The sequence below is a fragment of the Biomphalaria glabrata genome, chromosome 18 (assembly GCF_947242115.1).
Source record: "Biomphalaria glabrata chromosome 18, xgBioGlab47.1, whole genome shotgun sequence".
Classification (NCBI taxonomy): Eukaryota; Metazoa; Mollusca; class Gastropoda; family Planorbidae; genus Biomphalaria; species Biomphalaria glabrata.
In genome coordinates, this window is record NC_074728.1 from 3,983,201 (window position 1) to 4,005,197 (window position 21,997).

Sequence of the window (21,997 nt, forward strand, 5' to 3'; positions counted from 1 at the left end):
TATGGCCTAGGAATGTAATAGTTTGGAACCCAATGAGTAACTTGTTAGGCTTAACAGTAAGATTGAATTCTCCTAACCTCTCAAGCACCTGTCTCAACGAGAGCATGTGACTCTGCCAATCAGTGTTGTACATACAAAGATCATCAAAATAACAAACTACTTGTTCTAAACCTTTTAGCACTCTACGCATTGTTCTGTTAAAGAAACTAGGACTGTTTTTTAAACCAAATGGGAGATATTTGAATTGATAGTGTGCATTGGGTACTTTGAACGCTGTGTACTGCTTACTACTCTCTTCTAATGGCACCTGCCAGTAACCTTTCGTTAGGTCTAATTTACTAAAATATTTAGCTTTCCTTAGTGTGATAAATAGTTCTTGATCTGGTATGACTTCTGCATCAAATTTTGTTATAGAATTTAGTTGCCTATAATCAACAACTGGTCTCAAGGTTCCATCTTTCTTTTTGATTAAGATCATAGGAGATGCATAAGGCGATTCACTCTCTTCAATAATATTCATGTTAATCATCGACTCAATTTCTTCTTGTAGCCTTTGTCTCAATGTCATTGGTACATTATAAGGTTTTAAATTGACAGGCTTATCCGATGTTAGAGTTATTTTAAAGGGCTCCACTTTCGCTTTTCCTGGTACATCTGAAATTACGTGTGCGAAGTCTTCAAGGAGTTTTTCAATTTCATTTTTCTGAGTTTGGTTTAAGTCTTTATTAATGGTTATTGCCCTTTGGTTTATTTCTCCATTTCCATGGATCATTTCCGGTAGTTTTAGTTCTTCTATTTCATTATCAATGATTTGCCCTGTTTCATCACGGTCATATTCATCCACGACTCCAATAAATGCAGCAGACAAAATGTTACTCTTACAGCTACTGTTGGCAACATTGTTACTTGTTACTTCAACTGGGGTGTAATATTTGATTAATCTGTTTACATGAAATATCTTTGATTTGTTTCCTTTCTTTACTATGTAATTTAAGTCTGATAACCTCTTTTCTATCTTGTACGGGCCTTCCCAATATAATTTGAGCTTATCTCCCTTTTTTGGTTTCAACACTAATACCATTTCTCCTGTATCAAAACTTTTTTTTACAGTGTTTCTATCATATAGTCGTTTTTGTTCTTGCCTCGCTATGTCTTCATTATCACATGCAATCTTAGCTGTACTTTGTAGTCTTTCTTTTAACTCCTCAAGATATTCAAACAAGTTAGTATAATTAGTGTCAACTTCTTTTTCTTTGGTCATAAGTTTCTTCAAAATTGCCATCGGCCCTCTAATTTTTCTTCCAAATACAAGTTCGTAGGGTGCAAATCCTGTTGTATCGTTGGGCAATTCTCTTATAGCGAATAATGCCGAGGCTAAGTATTTGTCCCAATCTTTAGATCGTTCAGAACACAGCTTTCTTAATATGCTCTTAAGTGAACCATGTAGGCGTTCTACGCATCCATTCGAGGCCGGGTGGTATAGCGAGGACTTGATTATCTTCACATTGAAGAATTTGCAGACTTCTGTGTATAAATCTGAACCATATTGAGAACCATTGTCAGAGAGAATGGCCTCTGGAAAACCAATCCTAGTGCAGACCGAATATAAAGCTTCTATCACAGTAGTTGTCTCTATGTTTCTCAACGGTACAGCTTCAGGCCATCTGGAGAATGTGTCTATTATAGTTAGGATGTATCTATGTTTACTTTCTGTCATAGGAAGAGGTCCAACCAGGTCTATTGCGATTTTCTTAAAGGGTACACCTTGTCTGTCCATCTTCCCCAGCACTGCTTTACCAGCTCTCCCTGGAACTTTTGCTCTCTGACATGGGTCGCAGCACCTTACCAACTGCTTTACATCTTTGTCGACCCCTGGCCAATAAAATTCAGAGTAGATACGAAGTTTTGTTTTCTTTACAGACATATGCCCTGCCAGTGGTGAGCTGTGGGCGTTTTCCAGTATTAATTTACGTCTGCACTTAGGAACAACTAAAAGATCTTTAACTACTTGAGGTTCTGTAAGGGACGTAACTCTCTTGTAAAGCAAGCTCTTCTTTCTGACAAACATAATACTTGCTTCTTTAGTCACTTGTGTTGTTTGCAGGTTGCATTTTCTCCATAGTGGTGCCAGAGTTTCATCTTCTTGTTGTTCCTTCTCTAGACTCCCTTCTATACTTGTTCCTATGATTGGCGTCTTTACTTGAGTTTCTTCCCTTTCTTTGTCCTTCATTCCTCTAGTCTCTACGGCTGACACGAACAGGCCTTTCACATTGCCTATTAACACATCAGCGACCGGCTCCGGAAATAGCACGACGATGAATTCTCCTTTCAGGTAAGGTGTGTCAAGCATTGCCTTTGCGGTTTTGTATATAAATACTTGTCCGTCTGCTAAGCACAAGGAGCATTTCTCTGGCAAAATATCTTTTTCATTGACAAGTGTCTCTCTTACGGCGATAACACTACAGCCGCTATCTCTCAGGATCGACGCCTTTCTTCCATTCAGCTTTCCTTCTTCTATGTTTAGTGATCCAATAGACTTGTCGTTTATAATGAAGTTAGCCACACTTTCTGGATTATGGTAGATCAGATTGCAAGTCCCTTGTCTATCAGGCACTTGCACCACGGCACATTCGGCTTGATTGGAGTAGTTCCTTCTTGTCTCATTCCTATACCTTCCTTGGTTATTCTGGTACATTCCATTTCCATAGTTGTTTCTTCTGTTGTTAACTTGGTTGCTAAATGTGTAATTTGGCCTATTCCATCGCCCTCTTGCTCTGTTGTAAGAATTGCTATAGCGGGGTCTGACGAAATTTCTTCTGGGCTCATTGTATTCAATGTTTGGCCTGATATAGTTTGCGCTGCTAGGGCTGGTTTGGTAGCGGTAATTTTGCCTATTCAAATCTCTTCTGTCACTCACTGCGTTGGCTTGATAAATTCTCGATTTCTTGAAAATGCTTTTACTGGCGAAGATTATCTTTCTGTTCTCCAACAAATCAACTAGCTTTTCCAACGACTCAGGTTCTTTATCTAGGATCTCTTCTCTTACCTCCTCGTTTAGGGCACTGAGTATAGAGTCTTTCAATATTAACTCCTCCAGCTGTTCAAAGTTTCGTTCTATTTTCGCCGCCTCGCACCATTGTCGGAAGTTCTTTTGTAATGCCACAAAAAATTCTCTTGGGCCATCTTCAATTGGGACAGTCTCATGCCATCTTTTCCTGCAGGCTTCCTCCGTCATTCCCACATAGTCTAAGAGCTCTTTTTTTATCTTCTCGTAGTTAGTGCAGTCCACTAATCTTCTCTGTGTCAGGAATTGCCTTAGTTTAGGTGTTATTTTCTCCTGCAGCTGTGCCACCCAGTCTTCTTCTAGAACCTTGTCTCTCCTAGCTGCCATCTCGAACATGTCGAGGTAACAGGGTAGATCTTCGGTTGTCATGGCAGGGAAACCTTTACTCAGTCTTGGTCTCTGGGCCGTGACTCCGGTTGTCGCGCTTGATTGTGTTTTATTTTTTTCCTGGGCAATTAGTAAGTCAAGTTTCTTCATTTCTCTTTCGTGTTCCCTTTCTTTCTCTTTCTCCTGTCTTTCTTTGTCTTTCTCCTGTCTTTCTTTGTCTTTCTCCTGTCTTTCTTTTTCTTTTTCCTCCAATTCCAGTTCCTTTAATCTTATCATCTGTTGCAGCTTGGACATTTCTCTTTCCTCCACCCTCTCAGATCTTTCTCTTCTCTGTTTCTCTGCCTCACTCTCCTTTTCCATGTTTTACTTTCTATTCCTTATAATACACAGCACTCAGTACGTTTGCTACACTAAGTTTTACAGAAAATTTTAAAATAACAGTCCTAGTATTTCTTTTACCTTAAATTACTACCTTAAGAATAATTATAGTGCTCTATACTATACAATAAGAAAATAAAATCAATCCTAATTTTGAAGAATATTTTTAGTTATACAATAGATTAGGCAAGTAAATGATCAAGACAGAAAAATACAAATTGAAATAATGATCAGATTATTAGATTCAGATAGGAAGTTAGAATACGTTGATTTTAAAGACTCTTGCCTTTTTTAAATTGGCAACAATAAAATCAGAATGAAATTACTGAAGCCTTAAATTGAGAGGCTAGTATGACAGCACAGAAAAAAAAAGCAGGAAAATATATGATAGTCAAATTGAAACAAATTATAATAGAGGCAAGAAAATAGAGGCTAGAGAGTAGAGGGTTCAGCTACACGAGAGGTAACACAAATCACTTAACTTCCACTCCCTGCACGTGATCCAACCTGTCCTCGTGATGCAACTTCGGGCTGTCGCTGTCCTCTCTGTACTGGTACTTCAAACCACCGCCGTTCCTCAGGCCAAATCAAGGGGCATAACACATGAGGAAAAATGTTTTAAAATAGAATGAGTGTCAAATTAACAATACTATAACATGTAGAACAATATTTGTAAGTTTAAGAACATCAATTACATGAGGAAAATGTTTTAAAATAGAATGAGTGTCAAGTTAACAACAATATAACATGAAGAACAATATTTGAAGTTTAAGTACATCAATAACAATTTATAACTGCTATACTTATACAATTTCTGCGACGAGAGGTCCTGGTTTTCTTTCACAAGAGCCCCCAACTGTAAGGGAACTCGGGTGAGATCTTTACCACTTACATATGGCTCGATAATCTAGGGTATGATTCTCAATTACACTTGTCAATACTTGCTTAACTCAAATACGAACACTTAGTATACATCAACTCTAACTCCGTATATTCATGAATATCGATAATACTTTAATACTTAATAAGGCACACAATTATATCACTCTTATGAAATACACAAAACACCAGCACCCTACTCAGACCAGGTCAGCTCTCCAACTGCTAGACTGACCGCTAGAAACCTAATTGTCCCCCCTTGAAAATCCCGTGATAAAAACAATTCACACACCAACTAATAAAATAAACAAACACACACACAATCTCACATCTTACACGCCCACGCTCTTGACAGTTAAAAACTATCATATAGCCTCTAAAATATTTGAAATTACAGCTAAAAAGCAGAAGAATAGTACTATAGAGTGAAAAAGAGTAGGCCCTATTAGTAAAGACTAGGCCCTATTAGTAAAGACTAGGCCCTATTAGTAAAGACTAGGCCCTATTGATAAAGACTAGACCCTATTGGTAAAGACTAGGCCCTATTAGTAAAGACTAGGCCCTATTGGTAACTAGAGAGAGATAGGGAGGGGTGGGAGAGAAGTGATATTCCAGGTTACGGGCGATTCAACGTAATAGATAATAGAGATAACTTCATTCCTATTCAGCTTATAATGCTGAAACAAGTAATGAATAATAATGACATGTGACATTTAATACAAACAGCACTAAGGTACTTAGGCTACTGAGGCAAGAAGGGGAAGCAAGTATGGCGAATTACTGGACATGTCCCAGTGGAGGAATAGAATTAACTGACCAGAGGAATGTATCCAGGAGCGTTTTACTTCTTCATATTATCATTATAAGTAAGAAGAAATGGAAGGGGCTCTGTTATAGATAAACACTATAGGTATTAGAAATTAGCTGGCCAAAAGAATGTATAGAGGAGTGTTGAACTTTATAACAATTATATTGTTTTAAGTAATCTAAAAAAATGAACAATACAAAGTATGGGAACAAAACAACGAGCGAAGCCGGTAGGTAATGCTTGCCTGCGTGTATCGCTAATAAAACTTGTATTAAGTTTTTGTTCTCAGAAAAGTTTGTTAAATGTTATTCAAAGTTTACTTCACTAAAATATTATCTATATTAGATTAGATCTACTAGATGACTGGAGCTAGAAACCAAACGACCCACCTACAACAACTAGTCATTCCTATTAAGTTTTAGAGCATATAACGGGTTGCCTGAGTCAGCCAGAAAAACCAATGACACGGTAGAATGTGTCATCTTATCATATATATTACAGACGAAACTTCAAAAAGAATATCTAGTCATACATGTTAATGAATCACGTAAACGCTGCTAAGACGATGCTTTTCCTGGCTGATTCAGGCAACCCATTCCATTGATTAAAATGCATAACTAGATTGATCTAGGCGCATGTGTAGGACGTAATCATCTTCTTTTTTTTTTAAAGTTAAGTCTGCATCGTGGAAGATAAGGCTCTTAGAAAATTACCTGATTGCGAAAATTTGATGTCTTTTGAGCTATTTCCTTTATCTTTAGAAATTTGCGCATGTGTGCAAAAAGTTCAGGAAGTGTGTAACTTTGTGCGCTGACTGCAATTTAGTTTATCCACTTGATAACAAAATGCTGATGGTTTTATTGTTTCTAGCTTTACTAGAACTGGATTTAGTAGCAGGGATAGGTAACCAAAGTGACCAAAGAGTAGATCTCACATGAAACGTTATCATTAACATATGTCGCAGTTTGTTTGTTTTACATGTTTTGGATGTTACTTTAGAGCTAAAGATAATTTACTTCCTAGATCTAGATCTAGTAACAAAATTGCAGCAGGACGACGGGGGATAGAAGAGGGCAGGGTTTCAACCCGGAATCATCAATAAGTCCGAACGACAGTCGAGTGTGCTAACCGCAAGACCATGCAGGCTAATCTTGATTTGTACTGCAAGTTGGGTAAACATGACTATGTGTTTATCAAGTTAGATCTTTCGCAAGATCATGATTTAGATCTAATCTAGAGCTAGTTCAAACTGTAATCTATAATCTAGGTATACTTTATAGCACTGTTCCATTAGGGACGACTCATTCTTCTTCTTCTAGCCAGCTTTATTGCTGCTGAGCTGTGAGCTCTTTTGCAGACTGTACCAAGGAAAAAAAGTGTGCTGTTTTTTTCAGTTGTTCAGCACTGCCGTACAGGGTGTTGGTTATGTTGGGCTGTAGTGGAAGTAGGGTCTGCCTAAGGTGGATTAGGGAGGGGCATTCAAAGAGGATATGGTTTGCGGTTTCAAAGGGATGGGCGCGGTGTTTGCAAAGGGGGAGTTGTGTGGAGTTTATTTTGTTCAGGTGGTAATTTAATAGTGGTGTGTGTCCTGTTCTTAGTAGGAAGATTGTAGATTGTTCTTTGCGGGGGAGGAAGTTAATACTGTCCAGTTTGTCAGGTGTAGTCATTTCTTTGTACATGGCTCTGCCTGTGTTTCCTGATGCCCATTGGTTGAGTCACTCCTCCTTGTGATTGTTGACGAACATTGACCTTAGGGTGAGGTAGTTAACAGGTCTATCTGGTTGTTCCATAGATGAACCTGCCTTTGATAGCTTATCTGCCTTTTCATTTCCCATGATGCCAATGTGTCCAGGGATCCACTGTAGTGTGATAATGACATATTAGTGGCATTATTTATGTCTTGAGTAGATAGACTTTTTATTTTTATTTTTGAAGAAACATCTGTATTTAATAAGATAAGAAGATAAGAAAAAATATTGATCTGTAACTTAAGTAATGGTCTGTAGATTTACTTCAGAAGTTGCTAGTAGAGTCTTATCATATCTTATAAAATACAGAGGTTACTTCAAAAAGACGTTGATTACGTCCCACGCGTCATGCATCTAGTCATGCATATAGTCATGCATCTAGTCATGCAAGTCGTTGGTTTTCCTGGCTGGCTCAGGCAAAACACATTCCGTGTCCTAGCATATGGAACGAAGAATACGTCTATATTTTGTGTGTCTTTCTGAGTATTTTATTAGGTTTTGTTTTTCTAGTCGTATGTCTTGTAAAGTCATGTTTTAGTGTTTTATGTCTAACTGCCACTTTAATTTTAAGTCAGTAGAGACTAGACTCTAGCCCTTTAAAACAGAAGTGGAAATGGAAGCTTCTAGTGCTGAAACTAATAATGAATAATAATGACATGTGACATTTAATACTAACAGCACTAAGGTACTTAGGCTATTGAGGCAAGAAAGGGAAGCAAGTATGGCGAATAACAGACATTTCGTGGGGGACCATGGTCCCCTACACGGCGCCATCGGCCAGCAGTGACCAGGTTCCAGTCTACCTAACTGTACCGCTCTTAATTACTTGGGGAGAATATAGACGATTTGTCATTGTGTAGGCCACATACGACCCTCGTTAACCGTGGGCCATAGAAATATATGAGCTTTGCATCATCACTCCCATTTAGTTTTTTTTTTTTATTCATGTTATTGCCAAGTGAACACATTTTCTATCTGACTAAACTTAGACTGCCCTGGGCAATGGTATGGTCGTGCCTGCATGCAAAGATGTAATTGCAGGAACCAGAACAATTGTCCAGCCTGTAACAACCAATGTTCTGCGGGTTTCTTTGGAAGAGAGTGTCAATATAGTAGGTTAATTATATTTTCTAAACTAATTGTGTCCAAATGTTGTTGTTTTTTTAAAATGTTTTTTTAACGTCCGGAAAATATGACCTATATTTTAAGTTTTTTTTAATACTTTAAACATCCGGTATTGTCTTTCTCCATTTTTCTGTCTTCTCAAAACGTCTGCAATAGTTCCCCTGTATTACAGATATACATTTAAACAAGGACATTATTTAGCTCTCTCCGTATCCATGTATCAGAATTAGGCACTCCCTGGTCAAGACCACATTTTTATATGCTTGCGAATCTTGGAGGCTGATTGCAGATCTAGAGAGGAAGATCCTAGCCAAAGAAGTAAGATGTTACAGAAAGATCATATGTATCCAGCAATCAGGCCACACGATGTCAAAAAAACCGTAAGCTTAAACTCTTTGACCCATATCACCAGGTCCTAAAGGCTCGGAAAGACCTTCCTTCATGGAAGAGTTGAAGTCATAGAACGTGACGGGATGTGCTACAAAGGTCAAACTTTGTTCATCTAGCCTAGCTGGTATAGACGAAAGAAAGCAGTTGGCAGCAGTTGGCCTCTAAAAGAGGCAGCATTATCTACACTAAATGCAACAAAATAACTGGGTTGGCGTGTGGGTTGATGATAGCATTGAGAGAATAAATTGCTTTTAGTCAATTAGTGTCTTTTTTATTGTGTCTCCATGAGGTTTACGTTTCATTTACAAAACTTATATTTACTCACTAGGTCTTTTTGTCTGTCTGTCTGTCTGTCTGGTAAAAAGTTTGATCATTTTTTTTCTCCCATTTCCGATATTTTCGGATTAAGCTAAAACTATGCACAATTATACATTAAACTTCAAAAGACATGAATCAATAAAAAAAAATCGAACAATTAGTTAATTAATTGTTGATAATTATGTATCATGTTTAATTTTGAAATAAGGGGAATGAATAGTACTTAATTAGAGATGTGGATATATATATTCTCGTATAAGATGAAATTTTGCATAGCTATTCATGGTCGTTTACAATACAAGAATGAATAAAAAAAAAACAATTAGTTAATCATTTAGTACTAGTTAATTAATTAAGTTTTGTATAGCAGTAAGGGAGATGGACCCAGTAATGTTAAGATATGCTGAATTTAGTGGTTCTTTGCTTTTAAACAGTATTCTTTTTTTTTTATTGCTTGTTGTAAGTTGTGGTTTAGTATTTTATTACATGAGCTAATTTCTATTTTCTCGTCTGTTCCATATTATTATGTGAGTACAAAATACAGATACTGTTTCCATAGAGGCTAAAGAGTTGACATCTTTCATCACTGTACAGGCAACACCGTTGAAGAGGAGAACTCCACTGTTAGTTACCACATAGTCAACAAAACGTTCCTGAATCACAGGTCCCCCCATTCAACACTGAAGATTGACTTTGGCTTGCAGACGTTTTTCACTTGGATGGAGATATGTTTCAGCAAAAATGGTATACTTTTGATCAGCGGCGAAGCTGGACATTGGCTGTCATGTCATGAAATAATTGCGTAATATTTAGTTAAAGAAAAGAATTTCGGACACTCATTTTGGGGGCCCAATCTGGTGGGGACCCAATCTGGTGGGGGCCCAATCTGGTGGGGGCCCAATCTAGTGGGGGCCCTTGGGAATTTTCTAATGTGAACCCCCTCACCCACACTAGCTACGAAACTGCTTTTGATATTTATTATTTGTTTATGATGGGGTACTATGGTGTGCAAACTACGGCCCGCGGTCCATATCCTGCCAGTGGCGCCGTACTCTCTCGGTTATCTAAAACATCAGCTCACAGTGTATAATACGGTCAGGGAACACTGAGACCATCTGTTATAGTAGGCCTTAACACTGACCTGCAACGTCACAACATGTGGGCAGTTGTGACCAGTGGATCGTTGCCATGGAGTACAGACCTGTGAAATGGCAACGAGCTTTTTGATTTGCTCATAACTAATAAGCTCAATAAAAAAAAAAAAGAAAAAAATATTTTGAAAAAAAAAAAAAACAAGCAAAATAAAAAAAAAGCAAAGCTTATCTATTGGGAAGAACTTCGCCTTTACAACTATATCTATCAGTAATGTGGAACCAATTTTCCTTATTCGATATCAAATAATTAATTACCTGTAATTAATTGAATAATTTTTATTCTATTCATTAATGTTTTGTTAGGTACAATAAATAATTGTTTAGAGTATCAAATTGATCGGATAAAGAGTGCAGTAAAAAAAGCGTTGACAATTAGATAAGGGGACTAAACCCTACAAGAAAGTCATATCTGTGAATATCGAAGGATTTATTTCCCTTGTTGGTATTAAGCAAAATAATTAATTAGCAGTAGTTAATCGACTAGTTGATACATTTCTAGTATTGATTCGTGTTTTGTCAATGAATAAATGTGCAAAGTTTAAACTTGATTCAAAAACGTGGGAGAAATAACGTGTACCAGACAGACAGACAGACAGACAGAGTGAGTTGATATTAGCCTTGCTACGAGAGATTGAACCACTTAAGGTTAATTTAAAAATAAAAGATTGAAACCCTATAAAGTTTGTTTCTAACAGTTTGTTAAGAAATATATATTTGTTTTATATTTCTAAACAGATACCATCGACCATGAAAGTATGTCTCTGAATTTCAGTACGTCGCCAGGAGAGAATGTAAGGTCTGCGAAGAGCTGTGGTCACGTGTATAAACTTGTGCAGAAGATCCCAGCTTGCGTGGTACTGCGCTGTGAGCACTATCTTCTGGTCAGCAAGGTGCTGGTCTACTGGAAAGGCTTTAAAAATGTCGTCGCCCTGCATGTCAGTGGAGGTAAGCGGCTTGTAGAGTTTTTTACAAATTTTGTTAATACCTTTTTTATTGCGCTATGATCCTGTCACGTGTCTGAACCAGTAGAGGAAAAAGGGTTAGGGGACAAAGGGTGAGGGGACAAAGGGGGAGGGGAGAAAGAAGGAGGTATCTGGTTGAAGGTTACCGGGATAGCTTTTCAAAGGTATTTTATACGTTGTGCCACTTAAACTCGAACTCTTGAGATCAAACTTTCTCAAGACAATAAAACTAACCGCTGTGCCAGTGAAGTGTTTATAAAAAATAGAATGTTTCATAGCTATCTTTAGTTTGAAACTGTATAAGAGAGAAACTTATTCTCTACACAAAGGATAAATGGAACTATTTCAACTTATACCGCTACATCTGTCAAGTACAATACCAAACAAAGTAATTAATTAACTAATCGTTATCCCCAAAATCATTCTTTACTGTCGCCCACACCTCCTTTACTTGTATTTAATAAAACGGAACCTAAAAACATTGATACTGACCATTGGGAGGACATAGCCTTAGACCGCACTAGTTGGAGAGAGACGGTGACCAAGAAAGCTATGGACAGCGAGAAAACATGGGCCTCAGCTCTTAAAGAAAAGCGTGCTACACGGAAAATGGCCGGCTTCTCTACCAACAAAGTGAAATCCACCTTGACCTGCGATATATGTGGACGGGAGTGTCTCTCCAAAACAGGAGTGTCTCTCCAAAACAGGAGTGTCTCTCCAAAATAGGGCTCCACATTCACATGAAAAAGTGTTCGAAATGAACCATAGTCTCTCTACAACTGAAGGATGCCAGCTTATTTTTTTTTTTTAAATTAATTCTTGTTTTGTCAGCTACAAGAAATATTTGTGTTAAATTTCAGCTTGATCCTAGATTGGGCGTGGGAGACATAAGGTGCACAGATAATGTACCAGACAGACAAGAGTAGAGTAAGTTGGTTTAAGCTTTGTAAAAAGTTACCATAGTAACGCTATTTCCTAAACCTAATCATTCGACATCCTCAACTTATATCTATAAAGTACCAGCACTTAACACCTTCATTTTAATCTACTTGTATTCTGCGCAATAGGGGTCAATGTCGCCTTGAAGCAGCGAGTGCTGATTGGCAGAAGACCGGATACCACGCCAGGCAGGCAACACCCAGTTCTGGGAGTGGTAGACCAGCAAGTGAACACAAGTGTTACGTCGTACTCGCAAGGTGGCCAGGAACTTCCTTACTTCATCGTGGTTCTAAGAGAGTCAGTTTGGATCCAGAGAATCGTCATAGAATCTGGTATTTACGGTCTGAGTGAATATTGTTTTATTTAAATATTTTCTATATGTTAATTAGTCCGAAATGGAATAGTTATCGACTAGACGAAAATACACTTTTCTAAAGACAGATATATCTTTAAATCGACAATGTTTCATATTTACTACATTTTCCTATTATTTATATATATATATATATAAAATATTTATATATAAATTATTGCCCACCGGCTACGTGCGTTGATTTGCTCATAGACTATAAATTGATTATTTTGGATTCTCCCATTTTTGTTACTTTTTTCTAACTTATAACCAGTGGTTTTTTTTTTTTTGGAAAAAAGGAGGTGCTGGTACTCAGTGATGGATTACCTAACTTTTAACTACTAATAAATTAATAATAAACGTTAAAATACAATAATAATTTCCCCACTTTGAAAAAGGTGCAGGTACGCTGTACCGTTGCGTAGCGTCACAAAAAAAAAAGCAGTGCTTATAACAATAAAGTGATATAAAACGAACACTCCACAATACATCCGTTTAGCGAGATAATTATTGTATCTATTACGTTAAATTGGACCAGCCCGTACATTCGAGTATCTCTTCCTCTCTCCACCCTCTAACTCTACTATGTAACGGGGTGGTGGGGGTGGGGGGGGGCTATTGTTCTTTTTGTCAGAGAGTTTTCAGTTATTTTAATTCTCCCTCCCCCTCAAAAAAACACACACATATAAACACACATACACGCCTTAGAAAATTGTCTTAAGTATATTCAAGTATATAATATTGAGCATTCTTCGAATTACAGCTTTTTTGTATCGGAACGTTTTAAAAGCTCTTCTAAGCTTAATAACACCGTCAATGTTTTTAAATCAAATGTGATTGTTGAAAATCATCTTAGAATCAAGGTTATAAATTGTAAGGGGAAGCTACTAGGAGGTTAAGATTTTTTTTAAAGACGATAGTCTCGAAACCAAAGTGCTGTGTATACAACAGTAAAGTGATGACGTCACAACTGAATTAGCTGACAGGTGTTTAAAAACAATTTAAAGATAAAACTTTGGCGCTTCAGATGAGTCGCTCTGACCTTTGACATTGAATACATAAATAACTGTTGTTCTTCGCGGTAGATACAAGATACAAGAAAAACAGAAAAATAACTTAAAAAATATATATACATATATATATATATATATATATATATATATATATATATATATATATAGTAAATATATACTTATATACTTGCCACTTATATATAACTTACAAAGTAATATTTTGAATCGTATTCAAGGTGATTGTGTTAAATCGTTGTCTCCAGTGGTGATCGAGGTCAAGACTAACATTTTTAAACTTGACGCTCTGTTCCTCTACCATCACGCCTGATTTCTGTATGCCTGTATAAGCTAAGCACTTTTTTTTTCTTTTCTAAAAGCTCTGTTTCCTGTGCTGAACTTTAAAGTGCAACTTTTTGATGAACGAAACAATGCAACGAATACGACCTACAGCTTCTTAGGTCATAGTTCAAAGTCTAGGGGTTATAAGCACGCCTTTGTTTCCACAAGGATGACTGCTTCTAGAAAAGTTGTCATTCACGGAGTGGCTAATGACACTAGTGGATCGCTGACATTGACAGAGATTTTTATCTTTTCAGGTAAGTATTCAGGTAAACTTACTTAAATGTGGGGGGGGGGGGGCAGGTTTGAGAAGCTTCATGGTGAATGACGAATATGTCATAATGGTAATATAAACACATAATAACAACTATCAAAGTGAATTATTTATGTAGGAGTGTAACATGCCGATCAGTGGCGTAGCTACGATGGGGGTCGGAGGGAGAAATTGACCCCCCCCCCGGGTCCCACACTTGAGAGGGCCCCCAAATGAGTGTTTTTGTACATTACAAATTAAATATCGCGCAAAATGCAGGGACCTCCAATTAGGTCAAGCCCCACGGGCCCCCAAACGATGGAAAATTTCTAGGTACGCCACTGATGCTGATGCATTCGAGTGTCGTGGAGCTACATATATGACTTAAAAAGCATAAATAGTGCACACGGACTTGAGTCTAACTTTTGTCGACAAATAACGTTTATTAAATGATAATACAATACTGCAACTTAAGCATTCAGTTACAAGTCACTGGTTAGATGAGAAGTGGCACCACAACCTTCACAGTAGTTATATAAATAATAATCCAAGATAAGTTACAGTTACATCCGCATCTCAGCGGGCACAAAATGTCATAACTCCTCTAAAATACTATTTCACCAACTGAAATACGTCCGCATGACATCGGGTAACAATACCAATTCAATAGCATGTGTCCAGCTCTAGGTACAGAAAGCAACTACCAAAAATATGTGTACTGTCTCAAATCCCAAAGACGACTGCTACTATCTCAAATCCCAAAGACGACTGCTACTGTCTCAAATCCCAAGACGACTGCTACTGTCTCAAATCCCAAAGACGACTGCTACTGTCTCAAATCCTAAAGACGACTCAACTGACTTAAAGTGAATTTAGTCATTCTTACTTCCTCTTTCTATGTCAGAGGTTTCTCGTGGCTTTTCACCTTCTTGACCCAAGGTGGACAAATACCTGGCAATGTCATCCGAGACTGTGACAAGTAGGTGTCACTAGGTGTGGACTTAGCGACGACTCTTAAGAGTTTCAAAATAAAATCTTTAACTAAGATTCATCATTATACTCAGGGCCTATCCCAGTATATTAAATGATCAGTATCCTCGGGAACCTCTTGTGGCGAGTATATGTAATAAGGATGAGTATCCTAAGTGATTGAATTATGTGTCAAAGCCAAGGGTTGGTGTATTAATTTTTGCATTTTGGTTATTAGTATTAAGTTTCCCTTTCAAACCTCGGCAGATGATGAAAAGGTCATCTGTTTCTACGGCCTACTGTTAACGAGGGTGTCACGTGACCCAACGTCTTTACTTTTTCCCAAATAAAGTCAGATACCCATCAGATCTGGCTGGACTCTGATGTGACCTTAAGAGAGCGAAATTAAAACTCTTAAACTCTTCACCGAGATTCAAATCCAGGACCCCATATTCGGAATCCAAGCTTTTTACCACTCAAGTCAACATGCCTCCATTATTATTATCACTACTATTACTATTATCATTATTTAATTTTATTTTACACTTTTTTTTATTCTCTTATCACTTCTGATATTTTGTTTCTTCCTTTGAGCAGAATGTCGCCCTCACAAGTTTGGTCCTCTGTGCAAGGGGTCCTGCAGCATCAGATGTTTAGATATAGCATGCCATGTGAACGGAGAATGCTTTCAGTGTTTGCCGGGAATGAAAGGGGAACATTGTTTGGAAAGTAAGTACGGACTTCAAATTTACGTCAAATCAAAGGCGACAGACATCTACCAATCTAAGACCAAAATCTTTCTAATTTTCTTTAAAGACTAGAATAATACTCTTTAACATATATATTAAGGCAATTCTACTGAATTGTTATGAAACTTGGGGAACTAAAAAAAAAAGTGACTCAAAAATGACACACTTTCATCAACTGATAGTTGAGAGAGACATAGCTTCGAAATGCAATGGTATGACAATGTAGAAAAGTTCAAACTTTGGGAGATATGTGGACAGATTAATACAATGTTGATGATCTAGAAGAGAAAGTAAAGATGAATTGGTCACAGCCCTAAGAAAAGATGCCAACAGGCCATAGATTGGGGGGTCACACCTTAAGAAAAGTTGGCAACAACAGAACTACCTAGCAAAGCATTACGGAATTAAAAAAATTACCTATTATTTAATGAAGTATTGGTAGTTAAATAGTTGACTTGAAATCGAATAAGGAATATAACTTCTACATTATTGATAGATTTAGTTATGAGGGAGGAGTTCTTTAACCTTAGATAAGCTTTTTTTTAAGGATTTCGTTGCATTTTTCTAGTTTTGTTTGTTTTGTTTAAAACAATTAAGAAAGAAGTGTTACTTCTCTGCTCCCATGCCAGTTATTAAGTAATGAAACCTACAAAAGGCCCAAACTTTAGTGATTGCCTGAGTTTCTAAAAGCGGTGCGGTAGCACTTGGCTTAGGAATCTGGGTCCCTGGTTTCAAATCTCGATGAAGACTGGGATTTTAAATTTTGGGATTTTCAGGGCGTTCTGAGTCTACCCAACTCAAATGGATACCTTACTTTAGTTGGGGAATGTAAAGGCGGTTGGTCGTTTTGCGGACACATGACAACCTACTTGTTAACCTTTGGCCATAGAAACATCATCACCTTAACATCATCTGACGTATAGATCGCTAGGTCTGAAAGGGGAACTTTACTTATTTTTCTTAGCTTCTTTAGGGCTTCACTAAGACAACACGTGAGACCTTTATGTCTTATTTTGGTCTCATTTAGTCTATTAAACTTAAAAGCCAGACTTAGCGACAGGGAGAGAATGTATTGTTTCCAATCATGATCACTGCTCGGACATTTAATAAATAAATAAAATAAATAAAAACTTTTATATAGCGCTACTCTCATGCTTGTAGCATGCTCAGAGCGCTTTGCTCCAATATCATGTGTGAACTAGTTGGGAGGAGGGGATATCTGAGAAAAGGTTTTCCGTGCTACCTTTAGGAGCTTGGTATACACAATTCTGCTAGACCACGATCTAAAGGCTCATATTAGATGCAAAATAGCTGAGCAAAGTAAATATCCCTGATCAGACATTGTGATTCACTAATGATAATAGAGCATGGAATGGGTTGCCTCAGTCAGCCAGGAAAACCAATGACTTGGCAGAATTAAAGTTATTGATTATTATGCATTACTAAATTGGCTTAGGGACAGGTCTAGGGCGTAATCATCTCCTTTTTTTTTTGAAGTATCATTTGTATTTTAGAAGATTTGAAGATAAGATTAGATAGGGCAGATGATTTAAAGTTCATCTGCTATTTGGCCCACCGTTAACGAATGTGTCATATGGCCAGCACAAAGACGGACCGCCATTTCTTTCCCCCAACTAATATCAGGTAACCCATCAGTGTTAGGTGATCTCATGGGCGCCACTAAAATCGCAAAATTCAAAATCTCAATCATCCCCTGGATTCGATCCCGAGACCACTCGGTTTGGAAGCCAAGCAACTAACCACTCAGCCACCTCGTCCAAAAAATATCAATGGGTCAATGTATTCAATTTTGAACTTTTAATTCGAATACTTCTCTTTTTTTTTCTTTTGTTTAGAAGAGTCTAAGAATGGCATGAAAGAGAACAGTGCCCAAGCTAGACGTCGGCTAGCAATGCTAAAAGAAGACTTAACTCATAAGAGTGACAAAATGGTAGATCGTGACCTCGCGGTCGTGTTCGGTGGAGCTTTCTTTTTAATAGTTCTTCTATGCATGGCATACTTCATAACTAATGCCATGTTTTCTACAGCGGTCTTTTCCCGTGCTACAGGTAGGTGTGAGTTGACCGTTAGTGTTATATCTATCTATCTATCTATCTATCTATCTATCTATCTATCTATCTATCTATCTATCTATTTATCTATCTATTTATCTATCTATCTATCTATCTATCTATCTATCTATCTATCTATATATATATCTATCTCTATCTATCTATTTATCTATCTATCTATCTATCTATCTATCTATCTATCTATCTATCTATCTATCTATCTATCTATCTATCTATCTATCTATTTATATATCTATCTCTATCTATCTATTTATCTATCTATCTATCTATCTATCTATCTATCTATCTATCTATCTATCTATCTATCTATCTATCTATCTATCTATCTATCTATCTATCTATCTATTTATCTGTCTATCTATCTATATATCTATCTATTTATTTATCTATCTATCTATCTATCTATCTATTTATATATCTATCTCTATCTATCTATTTATCTTATCTATCTATCTATCTATCTATCTATCTATCTATCTATCTATCTATCTATCTATCTATCTATCCCTCTCTCTCTCTCTCTATCTCTCTCTCTGTCTGTCTCTCTCTCTTCCTATATATATATATTAACAGTTCTTATTTTGTGACGGTACACACCTGTACGGCGTGGTGTCACCTTGTTCAATGTGGGGAATAAATTATTACTTTTGTTGTAGTTCAACGTTTATCATTAATTTATTAGTAATTAAAAGTTAGACAATCTATTACTGAGCACCGGCACCTATTTTATATACCTAAATGACATATATATCTAAATATCTATATGCATATGCATATTTGCGCACAGGAATATACATATCTGTATGTATATATCTATCTATCTATCTATCTAAAAAATCAAACACCTTATTACTGAAAAGAAAACAAAGTATAAGGCTAGCAACGAAGCGTTTATAAATGCTAAAGATAAACTGAGAAAAGCAATAATTGAAGGGAAAAAAACATACAAAGAAAAAATTGAGAATTTCTTTGCCAAGAACAACTCAAAACAATGCTGGGAGGGATTAAAGAAAATAACAGGCTGCGCCTCAAAACGAAAACAAATTTTAGTGGCTGATGATGAGAAATTCGCCAACGAACTAAATTATTTTTATCCTCGTTTTGACAAAGAAGATTTTGTTGATCTACACAAAGAACTTTTCAACACTCTGTCCAAAGGAAAACAAGAGCCCTACGTCAATTTTGTAACGGAGGATGAAGTGACATTGTTATTTAAAAGAATAGACGTAACAAAAGCTTGTGGACCAGACAAAATTAGTGGCAAGCTGATCAAGCTATGTGCGGAGCAAATTTCTTCTATCTTCTGTCATATCTTTAACCAGTCATTGCAAACGTGCGTAATTCCAAACATCTGGAAAACTTCAGAAATCATACCAGTGCCTAAGAAACCAAAAATAGATTGCTTAAATGATTTCCGCCCAGTAGCACTAACACCTATTGTTATGAAATGTTTTGAAAAATATATCCTTTAAACAACTTGTAGCAAAAGTCAATAACAGCCTAGACCCTCACCAATTTGCATACAAAGTAGCTAGAGGAACTTAGGATGCCATTCTATTGCTTTTGGACCAGCTTTATAAGCATCTCGATATACCCAAAACATATGCACGAGTCCTCTTCGTAGATTTCTCCTCGGCTTTCAATACCATACAGCCACATCTAATGATAAACAAACTGAGTAACTTAAATGTAAGCCCTTACTTGCAAGCATGGGTTCTAAACTTTTTAACTCAACGGCCCCAGTATGTTAAAGTCAACAACACCAAATCGTCAACTCGAGTACTATGTACGGGTGCTCCACAAGGTTGTGTACTTTCTCCTGTACTATACACTCTTTACACTAATGACATAAGAAGCATCTATGACTCAGTTAAACTCATTAAATTCGCTGATGATACTGCCATAGTCGGTCTTATCTCAGGAGACGAAACTCAGTATCGAAGCTCGATAGAAGAGTTTACAAACTGGTGCACCGACAACTTTCTAGAACTGAATGTAACAAAAACTAAAGAACTTATAATAGATTTTAGAAAGAAAAAACAAACTATACGTGAACTGCAAATAAACACTACATCTATAGAACAAGTAAAGGCATATAAATATCTAGGCGTTATCATCAACAACAAGCTTTCATGGGAAGACCACCTTGGAACTCTGACAAAGAAAACAGCCCAGCGACTCTTTTTTCTATACAAACTCAACAGTTTTAAATTAAATAAGAAGATCCTTGAGACATTTTACGGCGCGACTGTACAAAATCTGCTAACATACGGAATAAGTTGTTGGCAAGGCAACGCCTCATCTAAACTGTTGCAACGTCTAGAAAACATCATTAAAAAAGCATCAAAAATTACACTCACAACATTACCACATTTAAAGGAACTTTTTGAACAAACGTGCCTAAGAAAAATCGAAAAAATCTTGGAAGACAACGGCCACCCGCTCCATCAGAACTACGCCAGGTCGTCGCGAAGTGGGCGACTGCTGTCAATCAAAACAAGAACGGAGCGGTACAAAAACTCGTTCGTACCTCACTCGGTCAGACTCTATCACCGCCACTCATTGATCAGGGAACATGAAATGCACCAAGATACCTGTGTGTAGTCGCTGAATGAACTCTTTATGTTGTCTGTTGTATTTATGTGTATTTTTCTGTTGTGTTGTCTTTATATGAGAAACGAGTCCTTGTAATCACAACAAATTTCCATAAGGATCAATAAAGCAGTCTTAGTCTTAGTCTTAGTCTTATCTATCTATCTACCTACTACCTACCTACCTAACTACCTATTTATCTACTTACCTATCAACCCACCATCAATCAATCAATCAATCTATCTATTGAATATTTTGTTGTTGCAAATATTTCAGACGCCTCTCAAGATTCCATTCAGACTATTCAAACCAAAAGTCACCTAACAGTCGACCATTATGTAAAAAACAAAAAACTTCTCACGTCCAAGTCTTCCTTTGAGTCCAATTCTTGATGATGTATAAAACCATAACTGTTCTATTGTGTACGCCAGGATAAACATACTGTATCATTTATTGCTAATTATATATATATATATAAAACTTGTTTTGATAATTATAAATGACTTTAAAGTGTTGGTGAATCTGCAATGGTATCATCTTAAAGAAACTTGAATATGATGTTGAGCGCAGGCTTACAATGTATGCATGGTGTGTGTGTCATCTACGTGCAAGGATATGTGTAGAACTGTTACATATGCAGATTAACTGTTTCTTATCAAAGGTGGGAAACTCCCCACTTACCATTATATATCAATAATGTAGGAGTTATTTCTCTTTTTGATATTAACCCAAAAAAAAAAGTAATAATTACTAAGAATTTATTGACTAATTGATTACTTTTTAATTTATCAATTACTTGTCAGGTACAATTAATAATTGATTAAGTTTCAACTTGATTCAAGAATAGGTAAAATTATTAAAGGGGGACAAAAGCCGACATATTTAATTATAGTGTTGATGCGTTGATGTGGTTTGTTGATCAAGATTACAGTTGTGTGTAAATCGATGTTATATGCGGGTTCGGTCTAAACACATCCAACAGAACAATTCATAGATAGATTGAATAAATCCAGATATGAACTTGAAATAACAATTTATTTAACAACAAGGGCTCAGTCTACGTCGTCTCTAGCTATTAAATCTAGATCACAGGTCGGTCTTTCTTCGTCCTACTCGTGTCCGTTGATTCTCTAGTTCCGTTCTTATTTTTTTTTTAAATTCTCTGTCACGTCATTTCGGAAATACCCGATTAAACCACTAAAATCTTCGCGTCATTCTATTGTGTCATTTCAATATCTGTGAATACTGAAGGATTTATTTACGTTCTTGGTATTAAACATAATAATTAACTACCAGTCATTATTTAACTAATCGCTTCGGTTAATTAAAAAAAATTGTTGTATTGTCTATGCCAAGAAATAATTTTGCAAAGTTTCAACTTGATCCGAGAATGACTGTGAGAAAACGTACTTGTATAAACTTTGTACAAGACAGAGCGTTGTAAGTAACAATAGTAATATGAAAGAAGACATTTAAAAAAAAAACATATATTAAGTTTTCTTGTATCAATTTGTTTGGACCAGTCATGTAATTCAATTTGTAATA

The 21,997-nt window shown here is 36.7% G+C and overlaps 2 protein-coding genes across 2 annotated transcripts in view; one reads left to right on the forward strand and one right to left on the reverse strand.

Annotated features, from left to right (window-relative positions):
- The window catches only part of LOC106076605 (uncharacterized), a 4,038-nt gene extending 647 nt beyond the window's left edge, over positions 1-3,391 (reverse strand). Inside the window, exons 1-2 of the mRNA XM_056017596.1 lie at positions 1,143-3,391; positions 1-941 (exon numbers count right to left, since the gene is read on the reverse strand). The exon at positions 1-941 is cut by the window's left edge and continues 647 nt beyond it. Coding sequence (XP_055873571.1) covers positions 1-941; positions 1,143-3,391 — 3,190 coding nt within the window. The remainder of the gene's footprint in view (positions 942-1,142) is intronic.
- A 2,906-nt stretch (positions 3,392-6,297) lies between these two features.
- LOC106058842 (uncharacterized) lies at positions 6,298-21,084 on the forward strand. The gene is made up of 9 exons (XM_056016657.1): positions 6,298-6,359; positions 8,194-8,316; positions 9,632-9,781; positions 10,927-11,136; positions 12,221-12,424; positions 13,835-14,053; positions 15,616-15,747; positions 17,624-17,836; positions 20,729-21,084. Exons 1-9 carry the CDS (start codon positions 6,302-6,304, stop codon positions 20,842-20,844), a joined length of 1,425 nt encoding a protein of 474 aa, XP_055872632.1. The 5' UTR covers positions 6,298-6,301; the 3' UTR covers positions 20,845-21,084.
- Positions 21,085-21,997: the final 913 nt, after the last annotated feature.